The sequence below is a fragment of the Limanda limanda genome, chromosome 12 (genome assembly GCF_963576545.1).
Source record: "Limanda limanda chromosome 12, fLimLim1.1, whole genome shotgun sequence".
Taxonomy (NCBI): Eukaryota; Metazoa; Chordata; class Actinopteri; order Pleuronectiformes; family Pleuronectidae; genus Limanda; species Limanda limanda.
Window position 1 is genome coordinate 16131613 of NC_083647.1, and position 23192 is coordinate 16154804.

Below are 23192 nucleotides of genomic sequence, written 5' to 3' on the forward strand. Positions count from 1 at the left end.
ATCAGATAATACTTGGTTTGCTGTAAAGGTTTTGAAGTTGAATTGAAGCACTGTACAGAAAAGGGGGGGGGGGGGGTGAGGTGAGAGGATATATGGTATTTTGATGTATAAAAAGAGATGTAGATTCTGCATACAGTTATTATACTATGACTATTTTTTATGCAGTTTTCAGTTGATGTTCTATTTATCGAATGTTTTGACCCTGAATGAAGAGGCTGAAGTGTTTTTCTGTCCCGTCCTACCTCCAGCACTGTTCCATGACAACAGGCCAGCTGTCCAAATGTCAACATGTGTGTCTGTCTGATGCATGGTTATATATTTTTGCTGTACGTTTATTTACTTAATAAAGACGGGTGTTGGGAAATACAGTGCACACCTCCAGATATTGTTTTACTTGTGTATTTAACCGACTTATCTTTAGGACCTTAAACCTAAATGATCCAAGACTTTTAAAATAAATTCTATTTATTGAAAGTTCTGTCCACAGCAACTCTTGAAATTCCAATTGTTATTGTTAAGAGTTTTTACAAAATATAAGAATTTTCTGGACTGATGTCACTTTGGCTTTATTCATTTATTTATTATATTCCCAAAGTAACAAGAAAAAAACTACGAAGCTGTGCAGGTTTAATAGGCTGAAAAATAATCTAAGATATTGAGTTTTCTTCTTTTTACACATTTCCAGAGTCACATTTGTCACTGTTCTCCCAGTGCATCCGTTTGTTTCCCAGGTTTGAAACCTTGTAAACTCTTGAACTGAACCTTGGTGCACGTACGTTAGGGAGTTTTGAAAGGGCGAATCTTTATTTAGAATTTGTGTGGACATTCAACTGCTCTCCTATTGCAGTCTGTTATTTCGGACCTTGGGTTTTCAGAAATTGTCCGACTCATTTACGAGCTTGTGAATCATGTGATTTTTAGCAGTGCTGTCCCGCATCTATCTATTCTGATACTCTGAAAAAAGGACACCTGGAGACGGACTGATTTGCTCTCTGTAGCACCGTCCAATCAGAGGTTGAATACTGGGTCATTTGGGATTGACAGACTGCTCCACCAACAAACATGTAAAGCTTTAAAACATTATCAATATTTTACTTTCAGAATATGGCATATGGTATTTAACCCATAATCTAACCCTTCTTTATATTCTTGAAAGTTTTTTATCGTCTTAACTCAATACGATATTCAGTTTGATTTTCTCTTCCCAGCCTTCCCCACTGAGCCGTGGTGACGATTTGAAGCTGATGCTCAGTCTGTTCCTTTTAGAACTAATTTCTACTGAGTTTAAAGGGACAATATAGAGATAGAAATATTAATACATTCACAGAGACGATTTCTCCTAACTGCCAAAGGCATCAGTCGACTCAAGGGATTTTCCCTAAAACTTCTTCCTCACTCTCTTAAACATAACAGTGTTTTTGTCTTTAACTGCCACTTATCCTCTTATCAATTAATGGAATGACCCATGGTTAATCAAAAAAAATTAACAATCTGGATACTCACCATGCAAAAAGTCCATCTTCCATTTCTTACCTGAGGAGGTTCTCCAAAGTTCCTCTCTCTTTCTGCTGCTGATGGCGTTAAAGTGAATTATCTCCACTTCAAGAGGTTAAGTTTTCATCCCTGTCCATTTGTTTGTTTGTGTGTCAGTTTGATAACAAAAACACAACTGAGCAGATTTCCACAAATCTGGTGGTAGAACAAGACACGGTCCGAAACACAGAATCCATAAAACGTTGGTGTGAATCCTGACAAAGTGGCAGATCTATTTTTTTCCTTCATCGCAACATTTGCTTCCTTTAACATTACAAGATTTACAAGGAACTATTCAACCTAGGTTGAGGTTTCAAGGCCTTTTCATAATTCTCTCCTGATATGTTTAATGAATACATTTAACAAGGATCTTCTTCTACATTTGCAAACCAAATAAATCGACATAAAAAGCAGCAGTTTTCGCAGTTTGAAATTAGCCAAGTCGTCCTTTACAGTGTTAATTTAACTCTTATTGACTATTTACAACTGCAGGGGCTGGGAAAGGGAAAAAAGTATCGAGCCATTACAAGTTGCCTTCCGCTAAACAGCTATGTGCATTTTAAAGCCTGTTCCACTTGATGGTGAATCATGAGCTTCTGTCTGCACAGCACCACTCTGCTGTCGACTGGCAGGATTGTGGAAGCACCTGGCGGAGCTTTGACAGACATCAGCTTATTTTTTATTGCTAAAGTTTGAAGATCTGTGGTCGTTCTCAGTGATTCTCTGAGCTGTCAGAGCGACAGGATAAAATGGTCCCAGAGCTTGGGAGAACAAACAGAGGAGAAGTGATTTGTTCGCAGAATGCACAGTGAAAAATGCTTGTGCTTAGAAAAATGCCCCAAGACATGTTTTTTCTTTCTGTTTTGACAAAAACTAGAATAACATAACAACGATGAGGATGATGTCCCCTGGCTGTGTTTGGAGTGGAAAGCTGAGAATGAAAGTGTGTGTGTGTGTGTGTGTGTGTGTGAGTGTGTGTGTGTGTGTGGCAAGACCCGTTTGCCACCGCCCACCACTTTAGATAAAACGCATAACAGCAATTCAGTCTTTGAACTGTAAAGAAACTTCATTTGACTTCTCCCAGTGTGACTCCTCCTGATTTCAGGATTTTAAAACAATACAAGTTGGACCAAATATAGAAAAAACATGTAAACACAATAGGATCAGTTCATATCAATGGGAATGAGAGTGTGGGAGGTTTTACAATTACACAGTAATAAAAACTGTTTTCCAAAGGCAGTGGATAAAGTTCTTATCATCCTATACCAGCGGATTAAGGGGGCTCAAGTCTCGAGGATGGATGTGCACACGAGTTTAATACAATCTTCATCTTGGCAAACCCGTCTTAATTTGTATCCCCGCGCTTCATATTCTCATGTCCCTTCACCGTCCTCAGTGCCAGACCTTGATCTCCCCGGCCCAGTCGCAGGTGGCGGCAGTGGCGGGCAGGACGGGATGCTGCGCCACGCCCAGACAGGGCTGGCTGTGGGCCCGCAGCGTGTGCAGCGCCCGAGCCGTGTGGTAGTCGTAGAAGTGAGCGCAGCCGGTGGCGCTCCCCGAGGCGAGGATAGTTCCATCCTGAGAAAACCCACACTGCACCGCATACCCCTCCACCTGGGAAACACAAATATACACTATTTAGTATAAGTTATAATTCATCAACCTTCAGCAGTGAAATTAAATCTCAGTAAATGAAGGGAATCTTTATCCAGTGGATTGTAGCTAAAATGCGAGCAGATGATTGTCAGTTCAATGCTTGAATCTTGAGAATAAAAAGAGATTCACTTGCACATCCCTAATTATCACCTCTGGCGTGGCCTTGAGCAAGGTTCTTAAACCCACACTACTTCACTGGGTTGTGTAAGGGCTGTGAAGTTCAGATTCTAGGTGAGAATGTACCGGGAGCACGGTGTTCCTGGCAGAAAGCACATGTGCTTAGTGAGTGAATCCAAAGTGGATCTACGCAGCAGCTTAATGGAGCTGAGGAGCTGGATGGTGTCGCTTCCTCTTCAGTGAAGTAAAAACAGTCTGAAGAGGAAATGTGATTATGTGACGACTACTTTTGTCAACTATCTATATCAACTTTATTTGTTGAACTCAAACTGCTGAGGCCATAGATACTGCTCTTGATCTGTTCCACTGTATTCGCAGAAAGAACCGATCTCTGCAGTGTGGAGGAGAGAAGTTGTTACATGGAACAAAGACTCTTTCGTGATCCTGTGAGCACATGAAAGAAGAAGGAAAAAATCTGAATATTCCTTAAACATAAAATGTTTGTCTCCATGAAAAGATAGTTGTGTGATCAGCTGCAGTCACAGTGAAGGTTGTGTGATACTCTGCCTGGTTACAAGCCATTGATTGTACATAAATATGGACGAAAAGAGTTTCGATCGCCACCTGGTGGATGGCTGCCATATTGCTCATAAATCCCACCCGGACCAAACTAAAAAGTAGACGTTTGATACATTTTTGTTAAAGACGGTTACTGTCATTTGAGGTATTTTTTAAATCACACAAGCGATTGTATTTCTGAGAAGTTTGATTTTAATTCGTTATCTGAGGCTAAAAACAGGGTAAAACATCATGATGACAGCTGATTGGCTAAATCCTTGGATTGCTACCGCAAAGGCTCTGGATCCAAACCACGCGATCAGAACAAGATGGCAGCTTCGCATCCGGGATACTTTGGCTTCATTTGTGGGTAGTGGGAGGAAATGGAGAAGTGTCGTCTGTTTTTATATACACTCTTTATACAAACACTTGTATACTGCTAGATGTAATTGATTCCATGTAGCATATATACACAAGTATCTTTAATATATGTATTGAAGATTTTGTACATTTTCTATATACTTTTTATAATTGCCTACCAAACCAGTATTTTAACATTTATGTATGTATTTTTGAATTTATGTTGTGTAAACTAAACTGAACTAAACTAAAAACATGAAAGTGGTTCATAAAATTAAACTATTCATGTTTTCTGTTTCTTTGTAGCTAGAATCACAAATAATAGAAAAATAAGTGGATTGCGTGAAAAATATTATTTCTAGTTTCCTCTTCATTTCTGGAAATGATCCCTGATCAACAATCCAGACTCCACATGCTTTCAGTGATGTTTATAATCTACAGATAAATTCTCTGTTTGCCCTTTGATGTAAGTATTGTGTTTCATTTGCGGCGAGGGGACTAAAGAGGAAACACTGCAGACTGTGGATCTACATGAGCTGTCCAGATCATGATGAGTGATTCTGTGTTTGTTCTGCCTCTACAGTTTTGTGCCCAAGTTGTGTGTTTACTGTTTACATCCGATGGTGTTTTATTGATCAGGCCCCTGCGTGAATCCTCATCCCAGAGGCAACAGTCGTTACTGACCTTGTGTCCTTCGTATCGTCGCCTCTTGTTCATTCTGTACGGCTGCTGGGAGGAGAACGCCGCCATGTAGTTCCCATTGGTCTGGGCCACAAAGGAGTCCTCCAGCGGATGGAGAGCCAGGCTGGGGCACGTGTACCGCTCCTGTTGGCCAAATGAGAGGAAGGGAAAATCAGATGGGTGATTTTATTCATTGTTTGACCTTTTCTCGGTAATACTCACCATCGAGTAGGTCACATGTTAACTAGTCTATTTATCTGCAGAAGCCTTGCATTCTGAGAAGCAGGGGAATAAACACTTTAGTGTAATTCTGTGAGAAGACTGTTCAGATTGTATTATATCGTATTGCATTAAGTTTCTGTTACTTCTGAAAATAAAGATGGGCGACAACACAGCTCCTCAAAAGTGAAGCCAAAGCATCTTGTTTGCCCCCTGGTGGCTGATCATTCATCAAATCCCCCACATATGGAAGATTGTTAAGTCAGTTTATGTAGCTGATATCACAGTGATGAGAATACATTTTTCTTATAAGTTTGTTTTTAATTTGATGCTATAAACCAGGGTGAGACACAGCTACACGCCGCTACTGCGCAGACTCCAAAGTGCAACATAATTATTCATGATTTGTATGTTATGTTTCTGCTAATTTGCTTTTCAGTGCTTTCTGTTTTTTAACCTATGCTAAGTGCCTTCGAGGAATTTAAAAAGTGCCATACACATAAAATGTATAATCATTATCATTAGCGTTATTATCATTGTTGTTGTTCTTGTGATCGTTGTTCCTATATAAACAAGATGGCAGCAGCACAAATATGCAGAATGTTTAAGCTTGATTGTTGTACAACAGGAGGAAGTAGTCTAGGATCCAGACTAGTTTGAAGAATTTGCAGCTGTACTCAGACTTCAATAAAATCTTTGTTCAGCTGCAGTAACACTGATTTAGAAATGAGAATTTATTCAACACAAAAAAAGCAAGAGGTTATTAAAAACATATATTTAAAACAGGAGGCAGTCGCGTCCTTCACCACTGCTGTAACTGTCAAAGTCTGCCAGCTCGTCACGCCTCATTACCAACTTGCTTCACACATTTTCAGGTCTCTATCTTAGAAGGTAGATTGTTCAAATTCAAACAGCTTCTTAAGTCTTTAAGCAGATAATTTTAACAACTAGTGCCAATCAGCGCTGAATGTTTTATTTTCTCATTTCCTTACATGGTAGATCTGATTGGACAGCTTGGCTGCTGTCTGGTAGTCCCAGGCGATGAGGGTCCGGTCCGCAGAGTCTCTGCTCACACAGTCAGAAGTTGTTATGAAGTCCAAACCGCCTCTGAGGAACAGGATGTCCAATGTCTGCTGGATCCCTGCTTTGTACGTTTTAACCATCTGGAAACACGCGCACACACAGGAGAAATCAGCATTCTCTGCAGTAGGAATTGTTACAAATATGCTGTACCACTATCAGTATAGTTAGTCCAATTTAATTTAATCAGAATATTTGCTGGTGTCCTTCATGAGGATTTTATAACACAGGATCTTCTTGGTTTTAATGCACAATGTTCATGAGTATCAGCTCAGAAAAGCAGATAACAGAAAGAAGAGAAAGATTTGGATCAAACTAGAACCAACTATTGATCACAATAGCTTGACCTGATGTCACTTTATAACAATCAGTCAGCAGTACAGCTAATCACAGTGCGTCAAAAAGTGTAGGAAAACAATATATTGTTGACCTACATGGACTTCACCAAACGACTTGAATCTTAAAACCTGTTTTGTTCAACCTTAGTAAATGAGAGAGGACGTCGAGTGGGAGTCAGTGGTGATGGAGAGAATGGTTTATTTACACCCGTCATTGCTCGACCGTCTTATCAGAACAGATTAACTCGGGGTGTTTGATCGGATTAGGTCTAATTTCAGAGATACAGAGCGAGCAACAAGAAGCTGCATGGTACCTTAGACCGTTTGACTCTTCAGCCCAAACTGTCTTGTTCTGCTGTGTAACCTGAACTTTTAAATCTTTGCTCTTTACAAAGACTTTCAATATTAACATTGAAAAGTAATATCATGCCTCCAGTTGTACCCTGTCTTTTTAGACTGACTGTTTAACGTTGTGTCTGTGAGGGGGGGAGCTTAATATTTTTCTAGCACAACGGAGGTAGTGTTAAATAAATTAACACTACCTAACATAATTAAGACCTGCTAGTAATACAATTTTAACATATACAAGATTGAATACCTAAAATTCAGATGATTGGATTTAAACTTTTTAAGACCCCGTGGAAACCCTGCAGGGAATAAATCATGGAACTTGATGGAGAAATAAAAAGTGTATTTAGGGCGGCTGTGGCTGAGGGGTAGAGTGGTCGTCCTCCAACCTGAAGGTCGGTGGTTCGATCCCCAGTCTGAACCATCTGCATGCCGAAGTGTCCTTGGGCAAGATGTTGAACCCTGAATGGCCCCCCATAGAATAACTAAGTGCTGCAAATAGATGCACTGTATGAATGTGTGTATGAATGGGTGAATGTGAAACTGTACTGTAAAGCGCTTTGAGTGGTCTTCATCAGACTAGAAAAGCGCTATATAAATACAAATCCATTTGGTGCTGCTTGATTGAATTTAAGGCCCTTGGAGGAGATATGTGCTTTACTGAGCACCATTCTGGTTTATTTAGTGGGGGTAATTTCATCCTTGTGCAAAAAAAAACACACACACACACACACACAAGCTAGAGCTAAGACTGACAGGTTGCCCAGACGCTCCAACATTAACAACCAATTTGCTGAGCACTGGTCTGTGCACACTCTGCAATTCACACTGACACATACAGGCAGAGGCATTCCCTGCTGTATTAAATCTAAAACCCTGCTGGGAGACGGTACAGTTTGCCACAGAGTAAAATATTACACGCGAGTGTTCAGATTCTGAGGATGTGAATAGGATTACCATATCAAACAGCCCATTACACTTAATAGCAATATTATTTCGCAGTTTTATAGGAACAATTTAAGTCCAGAAGGAAATTAGAAATTAGCTTTCAATAATTGGTGCAATAACCTGCAGTGTTCCTCCTCTGTATGCAGCAGTTTGATCCACAAAGTGGAATATAGCACAGGTCAATGCACAGGGCCTAATATGGACTACCTTGTTTGTACTGGTGTGTAACTGGGAGTGTGTGCAGGAGGGAGTCGTGAACCAGGAGCGTGAGTTGAACATACAGCTCAGATTTATAAAAGGTCAAACCATAGTCGATAAAAATGATAAACTGAGAGCAGGTTTAATAAGTTTGACCTTGCTGCTGCGAGAGTCCCAGGCGTTCACCACTGAACTGTGACCTCCGCACAGGAACACGTCTGGGCTGCTGGGATGCAGGACCGCACACATCACCTTGAACTGGTTGTCAAATTTCACTTTCTGCTGCCCTGCACACATGAAGAAACAAGACAGCAGAATAAGATCGATGCTTCTGTGAACCAATACATCTTTCGTCAGCTCTGAACTTTTGGATGATGTACTACGAACTGAAGTAGGGATGGAAGAAGATATATGTATATCTCATATATCTTGCGATAACAGCGAACATTCTTAGGATAAGAGTAGTTTACACCATACTACAATCACTACATTCAACCCTCATAAACAATACAGAGGATTCAGAAAATAGTCAGATCCTTTCAATTTTCCACATTTTGGTGTGATTTCATTTTTAAGTGGATAAAACTGTCTGTTTCCATCAACTCTAAATAACCCATGATGACAAGGTGAAAATATTTAACATATAGTGCCAATTACCACAAATCTCTCATTACTTCCACCAAGGAGGTTGTTTCCATTTGTGTGTTTGTTTGTCTTTCTGCAGAATTAATCAAAAACCAATTAATCAATTCCTATGAAATTTTGTGGAGGGGTCAAATCTATTAAACTAATTTTAGAGCAGATCCACACAAAAGGGAAGATCCAGTACTTTTCTCTGTTTGTTTCTTTAAAATGGCAAGAATACAGCATGAGCCATGGCGGGTTATACCTGTAACCTGTAACTAACTGTAGCCTCTGTGATCACTTCCACTGATTTTCAGAAGTCTCTGATTGGTGTCACGTTACCATTTTGTTTTCATTGTTTGTACATCAATGTCATATCGAAAGGAATAATCCAGATGAAACAGAAAAAGGAAAAATCTACTGAAATCAGACATATTATCACTTTACCATTAATATTTATGACTTACGACCACATCCTTCACAGGAGATTTAAAAGCGTCAATGTAAATTCTTCATATACCGTATACAATTTAATGATCTGAACAGTTTTCTGTCTCCACTACGTATTGAAGCTCCTGTAGGCAGACATTTTGGATTTAATGTTTATCCAACCAGCCTTGCTGTTATATATATAAAACTAATGGGACACCTTGTACGTGGCGTGATGTCTTAGCCGTGATTTCACCTGAGTGTGTTGCCTACTCAGCTGTGAGGAACACATTTTTAGCTCAACTCTGACCCCTGGCTGGTTTCTGGTCCTCTGAGACGCCAAGCAATCCCTTCACTGCTGCTGGTTTACACACCTGTCTGCACAAACCATTACACTCCACATGAAGTTAGACTTCTTTCATCATCATCTGCAAACTCAAAAAGAATAAAAAATCTTCAGACTCTTAAATTAACAAATTAGGAAAAACTAGAAGAGTTTGCATCATGAAAAGTTTGATTTAATGTGTTTATCAGGTCTCTAGACTGAACTCTACACAAAATATGTTTCAACTACATATCCTTTGTGACACCGATTCTTCTGAATCTTCTCTTTGTTTAGTTAATTGAGCTCGGTGTGAGGATACACTCCTGCCTGGGAGAGCACCCATTACATTCCTGAGCAGTAAACAGTGTGTGTAATTAAATTGTGCCGCTGCCTTTGCTGATAAAGAGAGTGATTCAAAAACAAACCAATAAAAAAAGATACAGAAAATCTGCCGCTGAAGATAGTGTTCTCAACTCAGAGCGATGCATGAAAGACATGAATGTATGACGTGGAAATGAAAGAGGAGAAGCTTTCTGTGATCATGTCAGGTCAGAGGAAGGATCGGCTCGTTTAAAGGCTTCACTTTCTGATCAAAGTGTTCCCGTCACAAGAAGAGACTTTCACACAAGCCCGTGGAGAGTTTCTTGTAATAAAACACAGCTTTTATTCTTCATCATTCCATGTCCGAGGTCAGATCAGCAGCTGAACTGTGAGTCTAACTCTCTGTAATGATGGGAGGTAGTAGGACTGTTCAAGAGGACTGCATGGCTGCTGGTACTTAGTGTGCAGGTTGCATGATATGTGCCAGAGCCTGTCTGTGTTTTCCAGACAGCAGCACTTCATAGACATCAGTGTCTGAAAGGCTACTTGACTTTAACACCACTCCAACACTCTAACACCAGGACAAAAGATAATCTAAACTGACACGATGACGTCAATGAGAGAAACCATTGTTTTGGCTAAAGGCTGCTTTATTTAAATCAATCGAAGGACTTCAAATCAAAAACACTCAAAATATCAAGCCCCAATTACATTTCTCTGTCATAAGTATTTGAAAAATACTTTTTTCAGTATAATTATCTGCCCCAATAAATCCACATTGGTTGGGATGTATGTTTGCACCTTTATATACAGTCTGTGGTTTTCACACACACACTTAGGTCTTTCACAAACTCAAATCAACCTACGTATATCCATCTTTTCCTTGATTATCTGAGCTCGAATAGGTTTGAACTATAATGTGGTTGATTATTATTCAAACCAAAAAGTGTAAGCGACAAGAATCGTAACTCTTTCTTCCTGTGAGGAGTTGTGGGTGACAGCAGAACTTCATGGACAGCAGCGTCTGAAAAGCAACTTGCCTTAAACTCCACTCAGGTACAAAATGATAATGTAAACTGACACAGTGACGTCGAAACGAAGAAACCACTGTTTTGGCTACAGGCGGCTTTATCTAAATCAATTAAAAGGATGCCACACTTAAAAACAAAACAAAAAGAGTAAGGGGATTAAATATAATTAGGCCTGACAGGGTGCGACCAAAAAATTTGTTTTGTGGGAAGCCGGAAAGACGGCTACACGAGAAACCAGACGCCGAGCCGGCAGCTCTTTCGAGGGCTATGCAAAGCAGGAACCCTCAGGGCTCCACGACTCATCATTAATTCTTCGATGAAACAACCTCCAAAACAGTCTGAGGCCGCGCCTAAAATGCACTTTATTACACACTTGTTCCAGGATTTACCATCCAAGTCTGGTTACGAGGACAAAACGAATCACTGTTAATAAGATACGGCGGAAATGGACATTCATTTGCTTAATGGCGGAGCAGCTCGCTCCCAGATTCAACTGCATTGATCCAAAGTTATAATGTGTAATTTCATCAGGCTCCTGCTTAATTGGCTTAGCCCTAGCGATGGCGGGGAAGATCTGTCATCACAAGTTTTTAAACTCATGTTTGGCAAGATGACGAGAAGCCAACAGTCCCCCCCCCATAATAACTGGGGCCTTGTCATGTTTTAATTAAGTAAGATTAATTAGTTTGCTTGAGAGGGGCGATAAGGGAAGACTGCAGTGATCTGTCCCTCCCTCGCTGTAGTTGACTTTGTAGTGGGGAAAGAGCTGTGATCACACTGCAGCGCTGACACACAGCGGAGGAGGACAGAGACGAGGACATTAAGGGTGATTGGGACAGCAGGGATGAGCGTCTCAGAGCAGAGGGAAGCAGATGAAATGATATTCGGCCTCATTACCAGATCCACCAAAGCACTGGGCTGTCACAGTACAAGAGGAAGGTTGGGAGCATGAAACTTGGTATTTTTTGAAAAGCCACATCCAAACATTTTTGGAAATTGGTTTAATAAGGCATGTTTGTAAGTAATTTTTTTAATTTTTTCCACAATAAGTTTGTGCCTGGTAAACGAGAGGATAAGAAATATTTCTAATCATGTATTTTTGTTAGAGAAGGTTACAGAAGGTTTTATAAACCAAGGAAACTTCACGACTCGTAGCAACAGTGAGTCTGTTTATGGCTAATGATCACAAACATAGACTGCATGTAAAGATGGACGACTTGGTTTCTCACCAAAAGTCAAGTCAAAGCATCATAAACACCCTAAAGATGGATGCATCTTTTCCTTGATTATTTGAGCTTGAATAGTTTTCAACTATCATGAGCTTAATTTGTGTCCTTCAATTTCAAAACAAGCAAACCAAGTCTAAAATGTATATGAGGAATTTTTTCACTCTTTTTTCCCCAGAGTTGTGGGTGACAGACGGGACTACTGACAGACTTCTGTGCTGAACACATGAAACCTCCTGGAGGCAGTGGGGAGACAGAGCAGTTGAAAGGTAGAAATTACATTACAAAAAAATAAATAAAGCTAAAAAACCTTGCATACATAAACCTCTGAGAACCTCCTCTATATCATGTTGGCTGCTTCTTGGATCACATGTTTTCTCTGTTGTCGATGATTGGCACTAATGTAACTTATAAATTAACCTATCATCATTTTGAAACAAGGGTCTGCTTCTATTTTCTGTCACATAACAGGGTAAGAGCTGTTTCAACCGAGCAGGTAACCATTGCAAACGAAGCCTTCGAACTAGGTCACAATGCAGATCTGCTTTGCCGGTGGCATTTGGAGTAAAAGCTTCTGTGTGTGAGCTGCTGCTGCATCGTCTCCCGGTGAGCTATGCTTAATTCTCCTGTGTGTTTACAGCCAGAAGGTGGGGATAAGGCAAAATGAAAAATGGGAATGAAAATGCATTCATTGTGCACACTGTATTATTGCAGTGTTTATGAAAAGTATTGTTTAAACTTTATTGGATGTGGAAAAAAGTGGATGGAAAAACTTTAACCATTGAATCATTCTTGTAAATACAGGTGGCAAGTTTGGGAGACAACAAAATCCCAAGATTGACATTTTCCTGTTGATAAAATATTACACAGTAAATGACTAAACTTATGTCCCTCCTAAGATAATTATATCACAGGAATATATTACTTTAGTTTGTGCAAGTTAAAACTACTATATTTGAGCAATCTATCAATCTAATCTCACTTGTAATGTGTATTGTTGAGGACCTGAGGAATAAGCACAGGCAAAGCAAACAGTTCATTCCAAGCAGACAAGTTTAAAACGGGCACGGCAGTAGTTACTATAAAAAAAACATAAAAAACGATTAAGTATCAAATACTTTTTTATGGTGTTGCATCTGACATAAGTGCAGCAAAACCCTGACCCAGTTATTGCACGAGAGGCCGGAGGTGTCCATAATAAGAAATACAGTGCAAACTCTAACATAATTGGAGTTTTATTTGGAAAAGCAAGGAGCAACTCATGCATTGCACAGCCGGCTCCGACATATGTTTTAAACAAACCTTTTTCTGTGAAATGACCCCAGACTCACACCAGACTGTGATTTGTTGTTTTGCCCTTGTGCAGCTGCCATGTGCAGCTCGTGGCTCATCTTTCAAAGCAATGCACTGCAAGCTCTATCTGAAAACCAAACTATTGTTAAAGCCTTTTGCAACATTCATCAAATATGATTCAGCAGGGGTAAAGTGAGGTGGAAGGCTAATGCACGCTCCAGCCCTGCCACCATCTTTGTGTATTATTGTTTGGTTGGATTTTTTGGAAGAGCAAGGACAGTTTTCTTTCTGCCAGTGCCTGGAGGGATCTGGATAGAGGACTCGGGTCCTGCATACACATACATGATCTGACACGCCAAACTGCGGGAGCCCGTGGGGGTATATGTGCATATTTTCCTACGCCAACCTCCACCAATCAGCTTTTCCAAGGACAGCAGGGAAAGCATCGGACAACAGCTGCCACTTCACACTAATGCCCTACAGATGAAATTCATTTATTCCACTCCCCACCTCCTACTCTCCGCGTCTCCCGTTCTCTGGATTTATTCTGCCTCTTTTGATTTCTTCCTCCTGCATTCTTGCTCTCCCCTTCCTTTCTCTCTCTGCATTATTCCTTTTAACCTGCACTCCCTCTCTATATCGTCCTCTCCCTCGACAATTGCTATTCAGCTTTGACAGTTTACCTGTGGCCCGCAGGCAGTGGAAATAAGACTCTACAAACTAAAGTGGACACGGGGACAACTCCAGAGATACAAACACTATTCTGGTCTCAAATAATTCCAATCATGTCTCAACACACTGAGTGACGCAGCATTTAGTTGGGTATTCTGTGGTGAAATAAGGCGTCAGGTGTCTTACTAAGACTCCTGCTGATCATTAAAGGGCCTGCCGCCTCTCGTGAACAGAACAGGAATCAAGCTGCGTTCCTTGTTAGACCTGAGAGACTCTACATTACTGCGAAGAGTGTAAAGATCCCATTAACTCTGATTACACTTCGGCATTGGCTAACACTCAGCCGGATCAGTGTCCCATCAAGCTTGGTAGAGAGAGTGACAACAAATGTGCTGTATTAATGTCGGGCGCTTCATTAAATGTTCAAATATCCATGATTACACCAACACCTTAGAGCCTGGTCGTTTTTGTTAAGAATGTAATAGCTCTAGAAAGAAGGGACAGTTAGTCTGTATTCAAATTATGATGAAACTAATTATGCATCTAGCCTGGCCTCTGGGTTCTTTAAAATCATTGAGTATGATTGGGATTTAAAGTGTCAAAACATTACCTCCTTGGCAGAGTGAGGGAACAGGAGTATGAATAATAAAATGTTGTTATGATAAAAGGACTGTTGCGTGATTTACTTGTAAGGGCTTTCTAGACATGTGACTTTACTTCAAAGCTGTACATCTAGGCCTAGTTGGACGTCCTGCTGTGCTGAGCAAAGCACTGGCAGCTACCAAAGTGTAAGCCCAAAATAAACACTTTGTTTGTTTATGGTGGTAGTAGGTGACATGGCGGTATAAGGTCATAGTGGCTGCTCCCGTGGTGATGTATCCATTATTGATCTCCTTCCTGGAGCTGCCTGTGTGTTTAATGGGCTGGCCAAGCTATTATCCGTAGGCTTTATTGGCAGTATTGACAGACGTGCTGAGAGGGGAAGTGCAAACGGCAGCAAGTCATCACAGCATCGTGTTGACCCTGGAGATGTAGATGCCACAGGGCTTCAAAACAAGGTCTGTTCTGTGCTGTCGGGCTCGTTTTGTCGAGCTTCTCTGCGGTGGTTTTTCTTTGTGTGTGAATCCACTGTCACCGTTACATGCTGCACAAACACGAGGCTGTATATTATATTGGTGGATCTTCAATCTGATCAATTTTGCATTTAAAGGTGTCTAGAAATAAAATTGTTGATTGTCCGTATGAAATGCTCCCATCTTCGAATATTGTATGCTTTACAAACCAAACAAAGTATTGATCTCATGTCACCTTGAAAAATCTTGTTATGATCACACAGAAGCATGAGCAAACATAATGAGCCTGTGGATTTGACTCTGAGGGGAATTTGTGTTGACAAAAATGTCACAAAGTAAATGTTTTCAGAAAGCAAAGTGTGGGACACAGAAGAAGACAGAGAAAGAGAGAGATGTGGCCCATTTAGGGTCCATCTCCACTGAGGCAGACATGTTGCTTCCATCCAACCTCATTTAGAGGCTCCTCCCTACATGAGACAGACAACTCCCAATAGTGTCACTGGATTGTTTTCAGGTCGTTCCAGCACACAATGAAATGAAGAAATTAAAATACAACTGCATGGTGTAAATACCTTTATATATATACTACCATCTTTATATTCATATCTTATCGTAATCGTAACAGAAATTTTGCATTTAGAGAAAAGCATTTGTCATTTCTTGGCTCAGTCTTTGTGATGTATTCACTTAAGAAATGTGGATTTAGAAAGTGGTGGTGCCTGAAATGGGTCATGGCTACAGAGAGAGAGAGCTTTGCAATTTATACAATAGGTTTAAACAAGTTTTGTGACCCAAGGCAATTTAAAGACACTCCACACATAAATTACTAAACTAACTTAAAACTTGCAAGAAGTAAAGTTGCCAAGGAGTTCTGCTTTCCCAAAATAACGGCAATCTGCTCGGAGAATGTTTGTTCAAGCTGAGTTTAAATGAAATATATGTAAAACTCTAACTTTCATTATTTGAAGAATATAGGCCCGTCGCAGCTGTTCTGGTTTCCTGTACCTATACGCACAGGTGAGAAGCCATGGACTGTGGACACATGCATTGTTGGGTCCGATGTCAAGTTAAGTTTAAGACAAAGTCACAGTGACACACTTCAAAACGTAAACCTAGTGCTTCGCTACGTCTTGTTCTAGAGACCTGCAGAAAGAAGAGTGATGCCGCTCACCCGTCTCCACGTCTGTGATCCCAGTCGTGTTGTCGAATGACCCAGTGAGGAGGTGTCGCCCGCAGGGGGTCCAGCAGGCGTCGCGCACGGCTCCCGAATGGCAGGTGTAAACCCTGAGGCACCGTCCGCTCTCCGCTCCATCCCACACCTGCCAGGCACAGACACATCGAGCCAGAGTCACAAACAAACATCGACAGCGGCAACAAAGTCATTTGTTTTGTTTGTACTGACGGTGCACAAGCTGGAGTAGTTCTGGAAGAAGGATTTTGTTGTTCTGCTTCCACTGCACGGAGTCACAGCGTGTGCTTCAACTGAAAGGAGCTGCCGCTGCTAAATCAGCAATCAGATAATTCAAAGGATTATTAAAGTAATTTGTTCTTAGCCTTTGTGAGATACCGTTTTCAAAGCTCATGTGAGAGAAAATGTGCTTTAAGATTTCTGAAACAACTATATAACTATATGACAACCTGACACCTGATGTAACAACGTGCAGTCTGACATAAGAGCATTGAAAAAGAGCAGAAAGATCACTGACATGCTGAGCTTTTCTTCTCATAAACAAGAGGAAAGGACTGTTGTGCTCTGGTCGAGGTTTCAAGGCAGTTCACACGCGGAGGTCAGACTTGGCAACCACTGCTCTCCGCTCGGGAACAGAGACAAAAGGAATAAATAAATAAATACTTTCTACCGATCTATCACAAATGATGCATACAAGGTGTCCTCCACCTCTGAATCGAAGAACTAGTGAATAGAGGATGTCTGGTTTTGATAGCTGAGGAGGTTTCAATATGAGCCCTCCTCTCCTGAAGTCCACTGTAATGAAGGAAAATGAAAATACTGAGCAAAAGTGCTTCTTGATAAAACAAAATAATTGATAATAACTGTGATGACCGAGGTTTTCATGGTCATTGCTTTTGACTGACTCTCCAACTCTAAAAAAATATAGCTGTTGCTGACAGAAATTGGGATCTTGTGCCTCACAGCCATAGTTTTTCACACTCTTAGCATTATCCAAGTTCAATCATGTAGATTCTGAAGCCTGTGGATTATCCCATATTATGTATTGTAAGATGTCTAATAAAATGTTGTTATTATACATATCAGACATATTTAAAAAGATTTGAAAGCAAAAGAAACGCTTGTAATTAAGTATTTAACTAATTTCATTTGAATGTCACTTTAAATCCCCCTCATGTGGAGTGTTATGGCTTTAACGGTTTTACATAAAGAGCAGAGGAGAAAAGGAGCCAGCTGCCTTCTGTCGTTGTGACATCCATAACTGTCACTCCATGACATTTGTGGAGGTGTTGGGCATTACCCAAGGAAGACTCCATTCTTTTTTTAGTGCAGATCTAGATAAGGGGGAAGATTCAAGAAATGTTTTCAATAATGAGATAGGATTCATTCTTGGATCTGGAGGAAAACAAATCAGGCAAACCTAGGTAACTGATGTGTGCAATTTGCTCCGAAGCCCATTTATTGGGCCTTGGCAGAGATATGTGCTCTTTTGAGGGTCATTCTGCTGGATTCAGATTTATTCATTGCTGTGGCAGGTTTTTTTCCCCACAATGTTTAAAAAAACAATTATTTTGCAAACAAGCTGGTCAATATTTGACTTTGTTCCGATATAGATAAATTATTTTCTGTCACATAAAACACAGAAGATTCTCCCTGAAATTCAGTGGGTGGTCTGGTCCGGTACCCGCTGTGGTGAGATGTGAGATATTACACTAATGAAGACGTTTCTTTTTCTTTTTTTGCTTTAACGGCTGCAGAGGAACTTTGAAGATTTTTGCAGCAGATCCCTCTCTGCCTTTTTCTGTGTTTCATTATTAAAGACGACTCCTCCATGCAGCATATGAAATACACAGAGAAGTGCTGAGGCTCCCACTGGAGACCGACAGGAGTGAGAGATAGACGGAGGGGACAGTGACATATCAATCCAGCAGGCAGCGGTTTAACAAACAGAATGCTTGAGATGCCTCCGGGCTGAAAAGAGAAGTGACAGAGACCGAGAGTAAAAAATTTAGAGTTCTAAAAAGATAAATATCAGGGAGATTCATCTATTAAAACTATTTCCATTCATCCTGGAACAAAATTGGACTCTCCATTGTCTGATCTTGGGGAAACGCTGCCACCTCAAGGTAACATAGAGATCTGTTCAACAGCAACTGATGCTCAGATCTATCCTCACAAAATAACAAACATTGAACTTCACACAGACTTTGTTGTTTTGCCTGCACAGTCTCCAGGCAGCTGGGAATGATGACAAAAAAACAATACACACCATGAACAACACCACTCAATGCGCACACAATCACATTAATTCTGTACAACATGAAACCTGTGTATGGGTGTGAACGAATGCTTGTTTGTTTGCACCCCCCTTCATTTCACCGGCCACTTAACAGACACACAGAGCGGATCCTCGACGCCGACTCATTGGGGTAATCTGTTTCCTAAATGACTGTCGGTAATTAAAACTAAATTGGTATTCGTGTTATCAACCTAAACCCCGCTGCATTACACCTGCCGTAGCCATGGCGACATGAGGCTGCACACAGGCTGGAATAATAATAGTGTGCCTCTGCCTCTGAGGGACTGACTGACAGGATGGAAGAAGAGGACTCTGAAGCCTGAAGGATTTCAGTGAAGAAGCACATGGGCGAGTGTGTTAAGATTTCATTGTGTGTGTGTGTGTACCCCCCGCTTTTCTTCCGTCTGCAGCCGAGCACAACAGAAGAAACAGAAATGCCTGTGTCAGCTCTCTGAAAGACATAATTATTATCACTATGAAGTGATAGTAAAAGAAAAATGTATGACAAGATGTCGTGATGCAAGAAAACAATGTGACATTTGCACAAGTGACCAGAATTTTCCTGTACCAGGACATAGCAGTGCATTAATAGACTCTTACTAGGGCTCCTTCCAAAAGTAACACATTAATTGCTTTTGAATTATGTGTAAATGTACATTTGGATTTATTTTCCATCTTAGACTGTTAGCTCATCTGTACCCATTTTAAATATCTATCAACTGTCCAACTTATTCAGGTGAAATACTCTTCATTTGTGAGGATTTGAAAACTCAATATATTGAACTTGTGGACAATAGGTTGTACAATAGAAACAATACGACTAGAACTGCAAAAACTACTTGAATAGAAAAAGCATCAATACACCATACTCAATGAATAATTTATGTCATTGTTCAAGCCAAAATGAAAAACAGTCACTAACCCCCAGTCTTCCATAGTGTTGTTAGAACACTATATCTTTGAGATGTGGCCCATCAGGACCAACAAGCTGTTTGGACATGTCCTCATGGGCTGTGATGTGATTAAGAATATAATGTGTAGATAATCAGAATAATCAATTTATGTAAATAATCATTAGCTGAGAAACTTTTGATATTGAGAAAATGTTACGGACATTATTCACTGCCTAATCAGATAATTAATTAATATTCTAATAATAGATAATACTGATAATTGTTAGTTGCAGCTCTACATTTTTTCTAAGTATTGTATACTATTATAGTATAGTCAATAGTTAGATTAATAGTTTACTGGTTTCAACCATAGACTGTATCAGAGCCGGGTCTAGACAGGCATGTATGAGGGGGCAGCCACAAATCTTGAGGGGGCATTGTGCTTTATTGTATTATTATTATTATAAATTGGGATTAAGTTTGAGGGGGCACAACATTTATTTGAGGGGGCCAGGCCCCCTCTTGCCCCTGCCTAGACCCGGCCCTGGACTGTATATAAAGATGGATGACATGACTGCTCCAACAAAGTGAAACCAAATCGTCTCAATTGCCCCCAGGTGGCTGACTGCAGTATAGGTCATAAGTCCTGCCTCATCCATGTTAGTGGAGGGGACATCGACCAAACCAAAAAGTAAAAATACATGTGAAATAGAATTTTCTGAAAGATTGTTTCTGTCATTTTAGGAAGTTCTTATCACTCTAGTATGCAAGTGTTAATTTTCTGGTAAATTTGGCTTTAATTGGTTATTAAAACTGGGTGAAACATATTGATTGGTCGAGTGCATGCATCGGCAGGACCTCGCTACCGCGGCTCCATCCAAAATATCAGCGTTCGTAACCAGGATATTTGGGCTTTTTTTCTGGATAGAGGGAAGAAGTGGAGACGTGTATTCCATCTTGATATACAGTCTATGGTTAACACAGTGAGAAGCTACAACATTGTTGCCATGGTAACCTGCACTTTCTTGTACTGTATTTTCTGTGCTAAATGTGGGTTTTGAAGGGGCTTTCACAACTGAAACTTCAAAGTCTGAGTGCAGTCTGAACTTTAAGAGGAGAACTAAAATTACCTGTTGAAAACCCCATTACTTAAAATGAGCAAACACCTCATGAGACATGTGCACAGATAAGTAAGAGCATATCACATGCACCCCTATGCCCTGGTTTCACAGAGCACCGGTTCCACAGCTTGAGAAAGAGAAGAAGAGAAATCCCTGCATAAAAACAACCAAGTCTTTTCTCTCCCTCCCCTCTCTAGGAGTCTCCGCCATCTGCTCCAAGCAGCCCTTTCCAGGTGGGGAAGAGGTGGCTGCCATGCTGCTGCTGCACTTGTATGATTATGCAAATGATCTGGTGAATATTTAAATTTTTAAATTATTCAGATTCCTTTCAGGATACGGGAGGGTTGGGAGATTTCCTACTGGGGTAGAAAAATGTAGTCACAGGCAGACACCTGCACTGCTTGACCTTTGCAGTAGGGAAATGATGGATTGCTTCCTGGTGTGAAATACAAAAAAAGACAAGGAAGAGGAAGTTGGGGAGAGGGAATCCGAATGAAGGAGAGAGATGGAAACAGGAAGTCCCACGGGTCTTGACATACATTCAACTGACAGTGACAGATATGATTCTTTAAAAAAGTGGTTTATGGTACACTTATAAATGGAGGCAGCCGGGCAGATATTATCCTCCTGCTTGTAACAGCATGTCAATTACAATGTATGTCAGGTAAAGTGATTATCCCCTTCGACCTCCCCCGATGCACTTGGCACCTACCTGGCACTGTGCTGATAGATAGATTTCCGTGTTCCAGACCACCATGCACACGTATTATGCAGCATGCGCAAAGATTTTATCACAAAGAAAAAAGACATCAGAGGGATAACTTAAACTTGGATTGGATAAGCCAGTTCGAATGAAATTAGAATCGAGTGTGCAGACATAACAGCACTACAGAAAACACTCTTTCTGGGCTTGCATCAGTCTAAGCAATCAATGCACAACATTTATGAAAGACAGTGATACCCTTGCTGGAGCTGTCATTACCTTGAAAGTCCTGTCCATGGAGGCAGACAGCAGCAGATGACTGAGATGAGGCACAGGACACCACTGCACAGTGTTGACTGGGCCCTGGTGGCCTCCCAGTCTCATCAGAAGCCTCCTCGGGATCCCCGCCGCGTCGGGCTTCTGAGTGAGATACGGCTTCACCCTTGCCGACACATCTAAGAGAACTTGGCTTTCCCCGGCCCGATTCCCTGGGACCTGTTCTGCTGATAACTCTGGGTCACAAGTCTCTACTGAAGTGGCGAGTCTCTGTCTCTTGGGGACGTACGGTCTGATACCATACGGGACACTGTGGTGTCTTTTTGCCTGGTTCAATCCATCAGCAAAGCTTTGTGGCATGTGAGGAGGAGACTGGAGCAGAGAGATCTTCTCCTGAGTCGCAGGTAAACTCAGAGGAGCTGCAGTATCTCCAAACTGCTTATATTGTGCTGCCCTGCTGTTGCAATATGTCGTCCTCTGATGGTGGTGTTGATGGGGGTGCAGGGAGGAGCTGCTTCGTTCTGAGATATTTCCATGATGTTCCAACGATGTCCAGTCGGGGGCTGGGTGAAACCCCTGAGCGCTGGGTGTCACCTTTGAGTTACTATACAACACAACGTCCTGGCTTGGTTCACTAGATCCAGTTTGAACAGAAGCTGAGGATTCATCCTCTGACCCCGAGTCGTCGTAGGCCACTAATGAAGACATCTTCTAGTGACTCTGTCAAACACACAGAGACAACAGGTGAGGGGCACTTATTCCATTAGATACCCGAAGGTGACATCTAGTGGTGGCTTGGACAACTGCACCTACAAGCAGCAGACACACTGGTAACTTTAGAGTAGATTTGTTGACATACACACGATCTGATCTGGAGGTTTAACCACTAATGTGTTAATGTTTTCTTTGGGGATTTAGTGTCACTTATGAGGGGAAGTGTACAACTTCCGATGATTGAAATATAAAGAGGAAACCCCACTATGTGCTGATTGGGATCAAAATAATAACATTAAGGACAACATTACTGTTGTGAGAGAGCAGAATTTAGAGCTACGCAATAAACGCTATAACGCTACATGCGTAGTTGTCCTGCCAACAGCGGAAAGAGAGCAGATAAGCCAGCTAGGTAAATGTATTAGCTTCATACAAACCAAACAAACAGCTGCAGCTATCGTTGTTTAGTTTAATACCGTCAGTTTTTAACTTACTTCACATTTGAACGTAAAGACTTGAGACTGTCACTTCAAACCTTGACTTTAACTTTAACCATACGTCTACATTAGTCTTGCAAGTGCTACCAGTGTAGCAAATTAAGCTAACGTTGGTCTTCAGCTTCTCGGACTCCAAGTTGTATTTAATGCTAAAAGCAGAGTACAGTTACCCGGTGAGTGTGTTTGTACCTGTTACACCTGCAGTCCGGAATAACACCGACCATTTGTCCAACTTCCATCAGTAACACGCTGCTAACAACATCCCGCAGAGCCACCTGAGTACATTCAACGTTTCAAAATAAAGCAATGTTTCCGTTTTGTCCAATCGTGCCAGGGTCACTTGACGCGTGAATAGCTTTATTTTGAAAGTAGCCGGTAGGAACACAATAGCTGTCCCTCACTTCCGACATGCAGCTTTAGCTTTATTTACGTGGGATTCTACCGTTTGGTTCAATTTAAAGTGAATATGA

General features: G+C 41.0%; 1 protein-coding gene across 1 annotated transcript; it reads right to left on the minus strand.

The window, feature by feature from the left end:
* Nucleotides 1-2577: 2577 nt before the first annotated feature.
* wdr25 (WD repeat domain 25) lies at nucleotides 2578-22980 on the minus strand. The gene is made up of 7 exons (XM_061083122.1): nucleotides 22912-22980; nucleotides 21515-22231; nucleotides 16202-16349; nucleotides 8193-8323; nucleotides 6117-6287; nucleotides 4909-5049; nucleotides 2578-3147 (listed from the first exon to the last, which is right to left on the minus strand). The coding sequence occupies exons 2-7, from the start codon at nucleotides 22217-22219 to the stop codon at nucleotides 2926-2928; spliced, it is 1518 nt and encodes a 505-aa protein (XP_060939105.1). The 5' UTR covers nucleotides 22220-22231; nucleotides 22912-22980; the 3' UTR covers nucleotides 2578-2925.
* Between the last annotated feature and the right edge of the window lie 212 nt (nucleotides 22981-23192).

Coding starts and splice junctions, on each gene's coding strand:
- wdr25 (XM_061083122.1), bottom strand. CDS start 22,219: ATGTCTTCATTAGTGGCCTACGACGACTCGGGGTCAGAGGATGAATCC. Junction 16,350..21,514: donor CCATGGACAGGACTTTCAAG/GTAATGACAGCT, acceptor TGTGCCTGGCAG/GTGTGGGATGGAGCGGAGAG. Junction 5,050..6,116: donor TGTCCAATCAGATCTACCAT/GTAAGGAAATGA, acceptor TTTGGCCAACAG/GAGCGGTACACGTGCCCCAG.